This window comes from Polypterus senegalus, chromosome 16 (assembly GCF_016835505.1).
Source record: "Polypterus senegalus isolate Bchr_013 chromosome 16, ASM1683550v1, whole genome shotgun sequence".
NCBI lineage: Eukaryota > Metazoa > Chordata > Cladistia > Polypteriformes > Polypteridae > Polypterus > Polypterus senegalus.
In genome coordinates, this window is record NC_053169.1 from 37058375 (window position 1) to 37065553 (window position 7179).

The 7179-nt window shown below is 36.6% G+C and overlaps 1 protein-coding gene across 2 annotated transcripts in view; it reads left to right on the forward strand.

Moving 5' to 3' along the window:
* erlec1 (endoplasmic reticulum lectin 1) overlaps window positions 1-6975 on the forward strand; it is a 30646-nt gene extending 23671 nt beyond the window's left edge. For both annotated transcript variants that reach the window (XM_039737981.1, XM_039737982.1), the window contains exons 11-14: window positions 3509-3633; window positions 3769-3846; window positions 4071-4146; window positions 6721-6975. In XM_039737981.1, the coding sequence (XP_039593915.1) occupies window positions 3509-3633; window positions 3769-3846; window positions 4071-4146; window positions 6721-6792 (351 nt within the window). In that variant the 3' untranslated portion in view covers window positions 6793-6975. The remainder of the gene's footprint in view (window positions 1-3508; window positions 3634-3768; window positions 3847-4070; window positions 4147-6720) is intronic.
* The last annotated feature ends 204 nt before the right edge of the window (window positions 6976-7179 follow it).

Consider the following 7179-nt stretch of genomic DNA (forward strand, 5'->3'; position numbering starts at 1 on the left):
TTTTTTTTCTTATAAATTAAGAAGCTTACAGGTTTTCTCAATCATTGCAAAGCAATTTATTTTTTTCGTGGTAATTAATGCATTTCTGAAAAACTAGTCATTTAAAAACTTGCAGTTCTCTAGTACACCTGAAAGTGTCCAAATGCAAAGGGCTTAAATTGATCAATAAGTTAAAATTACAAAAAAAAAATGGATCCCTGTTTTACTGATTGCTTCCAATCTGCACTGAATGTGCGGAAATTGAGAAAGTATTTAAGAATTTTAAAAATGCTAAGAAAAAACTGCAAAGAAATAGTTCAAAACAATGTATTATTTAGTTGCCAGTTTATATACTTTTAATTTAGTATCATTATTTAAACATAGGCCTTTTTTCTGCTATCATTCTGTTTACTCACAAATAGGATTCACTGTGTTTTTAAAATAAGAGATTTAGAAACTATTTAGAGTAGGATAAGCACAAACACACAGGACTTGTAAGTATTTCGAGGTATGTAGCAAAATATGAAGCTGGTCTAGTTGTATGGTCACCTCCTTTATACACTAAAATATCTTTCTGCCAGTAGATGGGGGTAAAGAGCTAGCACTGCCTTGTTTGCTTTCAGTGGGCAAATTTACATTAAACATAGATGGCCTCGCTTGATACGTTTATTAATAGACTGACTACCTATATAAAGCAGTGTAGTCAATAATTAAATGTTCTTAATCATACACTGTATTGTTAACTGAACTATAAAATACTGTGATAATACTTGTTATGAAACAGTGTTAATGTAACAATGACTTTCGCATTTGTTACTCCTACAGACTGTAGATTTTGCTTTTTACAGATGTGCTTGAAATCTAACCATTCATATTTGGTTGTCATGTGACTGACTTTTGCCCTCTCTGGCTCCTATGTAGTGCTGTAGCCACACTTCACTGTCATAATCTCATTTTTCAGTCTCTTCATCTTAATGGTTGAATCTATCTGAGAATCTGAATATAGTGAGGGTCTTAAGAGCATGAATCTAATACAGATATTGATAACTGTTCCCAGTGGCCACTACACTAGCATTTTAAGATCTGTCCATGTTCACATGAGTTGAATTGCTTTAAATGTATTGTTTTCCACATGGCCAAAAATATGCTTCCACTGTAATACCAAGCAGCATTTACTGTATGTTTGCTGAGCATGCAGGTTTGTGCACTCTGGGATAAACTTAAGACCATTCAAATTCAAGTTGTCTTTTCTGCCAGTTACGTTTAGGATTTATTTAGCTGTTCAAAAAAATCTTTTTCTAAAAATAAAATTATCAGAAATTCATTAATGTAATTCTAATGTGAGCACTCTTGACCTGTGCTGAATCGTTATAGTTTCTTTGCTGTTTTATTCTATTTGAACAACCACTTCAGATAGGACTCTTTTTTTTGTATACCTTGGTGGAGGTTGGGTGTTGAATGTCATGGGTGGTCTTTGAAACATATTATCCATCCATCCATTACCCAACCTGCTATATCCTAACTACAGGGTCACGGGGGTCTGTAGTAGTAAACGTGTAGTAAATAGTAGTAAACCCAGTGAACCCCAAGAAGGCTGCCGGCTCAGATGGAGTGCCTGGTAGGGTGCTCAGAGCATGTGCCCACCAGCTCACCTTTATCTTTACCAAAATCTTTAACCTCTCCCTAGCCCAGGCAGTCATTCCATCCTGCCTAAAATCAGTCACAATCATTCCAGTGCCGAAGAAGTCTCCCATCACCAGCCTAAATGATTCTCGCCCTGTGGCCCTCACTCCCGTAATCATGAAGTGCTTCGAGAGACTGGTTCTCCAGCACATCAAGGACTATCTCCCCCAAGACTTCGATCCCTACCAATTTGTATATCGCACAAACAGATCCACAGAAGACGCCATTGCTGTAGCTCTCCACTGTGTGCTGAGCCATCTGGAGCAGCAGCAGAGCTATGTCTGGATGCTCTTTGTGGATTACAGCTCAGCTTTTAATACAATCATTCCTGACGTTCTCATCACCAAACTGGTCACTCTTGGCCTCCCCCCTCTCACATGTGTCTGGATAAAAGACTTTCTTACCAACCGGCTCCAGACTGTGAGACTTGGACCCCACCACTCCTCCATTTGCACACTGAACACCGGCACCCCGCAAGGCTGTGTGCTGAGCCCCCTTCTGTACTGTCTCTACACCCATGACTGCAGTCCGGCCCACAACAACAACCTCATCGTCAAGTTGGCTGATGACACCACAGTGGTCGGACACATCTCAAAGGGAGACGAGGCAGCTTACAGAAAGGAGGTCCTGAAGTTGGCAGCCTGGTGTTCAAAGAACAATCTGGCTCTGAACACCAGGAAAACCAAGGAGATCATTGTCAACTTCAGGAGTCACAGCACAGACCTAGCCCCCCTTTACATCAACGGCGAGTGTGTGGAGAGGGTCCATACCTTCCGGTTTCTTGGCGTCTTTATCTCTGCCGACATCTCCTGGACAGACAACATCACAGCAGTCATCAAAAAGGCTCAGCAGCGGTTACACTTCCTGAGGGTCCTCGGAAAGCACAACCTGGACTCCAACCTGCTACTGACCTTCTACCGCTCGTCCATCGAGAGCCTGCTGACGTATTGTATCACAGTATGGTACGGCAGTTGCACCATGGCAGACAGGGAGAGGCTTCAGCGAGTAGTAAAGGCAGCACAGAAGATCATCGGCTGCCCTCTCCCCTCCTTGATGGACATTTACACCTCCCGCTGCCTCAGCAGAGCAAAAAACATCATCAAGGACAGCTCCCACTCTGGCTCTGATCTGTTTGACCTGCTGCCCTCAGGGAGGCGCTACAGGTGCATCACAACAAGGACAGACAGACTCAAGAACAGTTTTTTCCCAAAAGCCATAAGCATTCTAAACTCAAACATTCACGGACTACACAGTCTAACCCCCCAACCCCTGGACTTCCTTCTATCCATCAACTGTGCAATATCCAATATCTAAATGGTACTGATAATAACTGTGCAATATCTGTATATTGTACAATATCATTACTCTCAGGGTCCAACATCCACTACTCACTGCACATGATCATCTTTATTGTGCAATATTTAAATTATGTGCAATAACCCAATAGTGCAATTATAATTATATACAATTATAATAAGTTATTTATTCTTTCCAGTATTTAAATAATGTTCAATAACTCTGTTTAGTTATTATTCTTTCCATTTGTATATAGCGTCGCAGAACTTTTTTTTTTGCAACTTTTTGCACCATTTGTTTATTTGTTTATTTACTTGTTGTGTTCTACATACAGTATATGTCTGCACTGATGGAGCTGCTTTTAATCTCATTGTACATGTGTATAGTGACAATAAAATGCATTCTATTCTATTCTGTGCCGCCCAACATATTATTGTATTTTTTATTTTTTTATTTTGATTGCATCCAGTTTTGTTATAGTGCTTAATTCTTTAAAAAAGTAAGCTATAACCCTGTTGTGACCACATTTATTTCTTTTTACTTGATTAAGGATAAAGAAATCGGAAAAACCATTGTGGTTGTAGGGACTTGGAATAAAGAAGAACATAATTCATGGGCCAAAAAAAACATTGCTAGATCGTATCAGTTAAAGGAGGATGGTTTACAAAAAGTAAAGTAGGTCAAATTTTGATTCAAAGTTCAAAAAGAATGTGGACAATTACTGTATATATTTACCATATTCATTTGTCAGTACTTTATTCAAAACTATTTTTTTATTTTTAATGCTTCTTATTTAAAATATATTTACAGAGTTGTGTCACATTTCTATGGGCATGGAGATGTCTGTGACCTGACAGGAAAATCCAGACAAGTTATTGTAAAGTTAAAGTAAGTATAGCATTTAACACATTGATAAAATAAACTGTACAACAGTTTTATACTTGTAAAATTTGACAATTGGCCCACACTTACTTTAAAAGAAACTAGATAACATGTTAGTCTTGGTTTGTTAAATATTCAGTGTTTATGTATTATTTATGTACCATCTTTATCTTTCTAGCCGTAACTGGATAGTTGACCTAAAATTGAAAATGCTTATTCTTATTATTCAGGTGCAAAGAGTCAGAATCCCCGCATGCCGTTACCATCTACATGCTTGAGCCTCAGACCTGCCAGTACATTCTTGGAGTGAGTGTTTTATTTTTCTATGATTGATATTTACAAATGTTTGTTTGGTACTGAAGGAATACTAAAGAGGTTAAAAAAAAAAAAATGGTTTTCAATTCTTTACTTGGTAAAATTCAGACATTTTAAATGACATGCCATGTTAAACAATTTTATTTCATATTCTTAACTCATTATCATTCAAGCTTATTTTGTTTGTGTGCATAGTACTGTAGATGGATCAGTTGCTGAAAGGAGGCAGTGTGGTTATATGAAAATCTACTATGATGAAGTTTACACTGTAGAGTATTCAAAGTAAACTCTCATCTGTCAATTCTTCAAACCCATATATTTGAGTTTAAGGCGGTGAAAAGCCAGAGCCTAATGGCAATGTTGTGTACAACGTAGGAAGGAACTGTGGATGAGTAGCCAGTGTGTCAATGCGCTGGCAAAATTTAAAAATCATGAAATGCTGTATAAAAACCTCTAGGAATATAAAACTTAATAAAAATGAAAAATATTGTGATTCGTTTAAAATAACACTGTACATTTGACAGGTTAACACTGTTGGCATCAGTAGGACTACCTCGAAACATCTGCCTTCTTTATAATTATATTATATATTTTTCTCATACTTGTGTCGCAATATGATTATGATGAGTTTCTGTTTTAAAATGTGAATTATGGCAGTTTTATTATGCAGTATATCATATCTATTATATAAAAAAAATCCTGTGACGAGACAAGAGTTTTTTTTGAAGAGAGTTTTCCAGTTCCCGCGAGACGAGACTTTGGCCATGAGATGTTTTCAAATTACACCCTCCTCTCAACCATATTCAACCACGCACACGGTACTCTCACCTCTCATTCATGTGAATGCTTTTGACAGGCACAGTTCTTGCTCTTTCAGCTCTTATAAATTTTAATGTGACTTTTTCAAAGAGATTTTTTTCTCCCCCAAGTCCCTCGAGACGAAACTTTTCCTCACTTTAAGTTCCCAATTAAAGAAGTATTATGTCCAAATCTTATTGAAGAATTTCATCATGAAGGGTTATCAACAGTAAAAATGAGTACACAGGCAATTGTAGCACAGGGAAACAATGGAGTCAAACGAATTAACACCAAAAATGTCGATTAGTTACACAGCATATTGGTTAAATGAGTATCAATAGACAATGCGAAACAGTTGGTGGTGATCGTGCAGAAGATGAAAACATCAGCTTACAATATCCTGAAGAATATCTACAACAGTTAAAACCGTCCAGTCTTCCTCCACACGAATTACTGTAGAAAGAAGGATGTATCCAAGAAAGGTAATGTAGTACATCTTCCGCAGATAATATTAGTCAACAAAGGAGATCTTGATATGCCATTCATATTAAAACGTTAACAGTTTCCCGTTAGAATAGCTTTTGCAAAGACAATTAACAAATCTCAGAGCCAAACATTCGAAAAAGTTGTTTTATTTAATGGAGAGAAAGTAATGAAATTCAGTCACGGCAGTTATGTTGCGTTGTCACGATGAAAGTCCAAACACAGAATCAAAATTCAATGCGATATTGATTAAAAAAATGTTTTTACTACAGTTTTACACTAAAAATGTAAGCTGAAAAATTATTTGTATGTTAATTTCAAATCCAAACACAACAAAATCGTATTACACAACGAATAACTCTTAACGCAGCATGAAACATAATTTACTTTCAAATTATTATGTTTTACTATTTTTTAATATCGTTAATTACTCGCAGTAATATAAAATAGTTAGTTCTATTATGCATATGTAACAATTCCCATGAAAATAACAATCTGTTTAAATTGTACATCTGTATCCCCATACGCGAGTGGCAGAACTGCACCCTGTAGCGCAGGCCCGCCGTTTGGTGAGTGAAACGAGCAGGGGGAGAAGCCCCCTAGTTTTATTAAATGTCTCGGCTTAATCTTTGATTACATTGGTTTATGTTCATGCAAAATTCTCAATTCAATATAAACCAATCATGAAGCGCTCAGTAGGTGTAAGGGCATGTTTATACTTCACTCTGAGAACATTTACGCGCACGCATCATGGCTGCCATGCATTTCCAGCATTCATTTGATGTGTCCTCGGATCAGGTCCTCAGAAATTAAAGCGATGCATGCACGAGTTGCAGTACCAGCAAAAAGTCAGGGGGCGCAGTGTGATAAAAGTTGGAATGTGACATCAGACTCTCTGTTTACTATCTACATGCGACAGAAAGTCGTTATGTGGATCCTACGGGATCGATTTTGTAGAGCAATTTCTCAGCTGTGCTGATGTTTGTAGTGCTCCACATGTGGGAAAGTATTTTGTTGTGGAAATGGCAACAATGAAAAATATTTGTTCACTGTATATCACTGCACAAACACAGCAATATTCTATGGTATCCCCTCTACCTGTGGTTTCTACATTTTGATTCTAAACCACTTTTATGTATCAATCGTCGTGACTTTCACACATTTATGATTAACACATATTTACACTCAAAAAACTTTACATTAATAACAAGTTAGAACTTTTAAGTAATAATCTAAAGCATGTGTTTTCAGAATTGTTAATAGTACTTTTTGTTTCTTCTTTAGGTGGAATCTCCAGTTATATGTAAGATATTAGACACTGCAGATGAAATTGGAATTCTGTCTGTACCCAGTTAAATTATTTATTAAGTGTTCGAAATCTTGTCTATTAAACTGAACAGAATTTTTATTGGATCCCATGCCTTAAATCTCTCAATATGTTTTAAAACACTGCAGGATTTAAAATAAGAGATATGCACTCAAATGTTTATTCTTTGTATATAATGTCATGTAAATAAATGGATTTTTTATTCAACAAAATTGTTGTCTGCTCATACTTTGGTTGAATAAAATATATGAAGTATATTTTGCTGAGTTTATTAAAACACAATACATATGGGATCATTCTTTTTTAAGAACTGGGAATATTGTCTTGTGGTTCACGTAGATGCACCAGAGTTTGAATCCCAGCTCATGCACTGTCTGTGTGAAGTTGGAATATTCTTATTATCTCTGTGTTGGTTT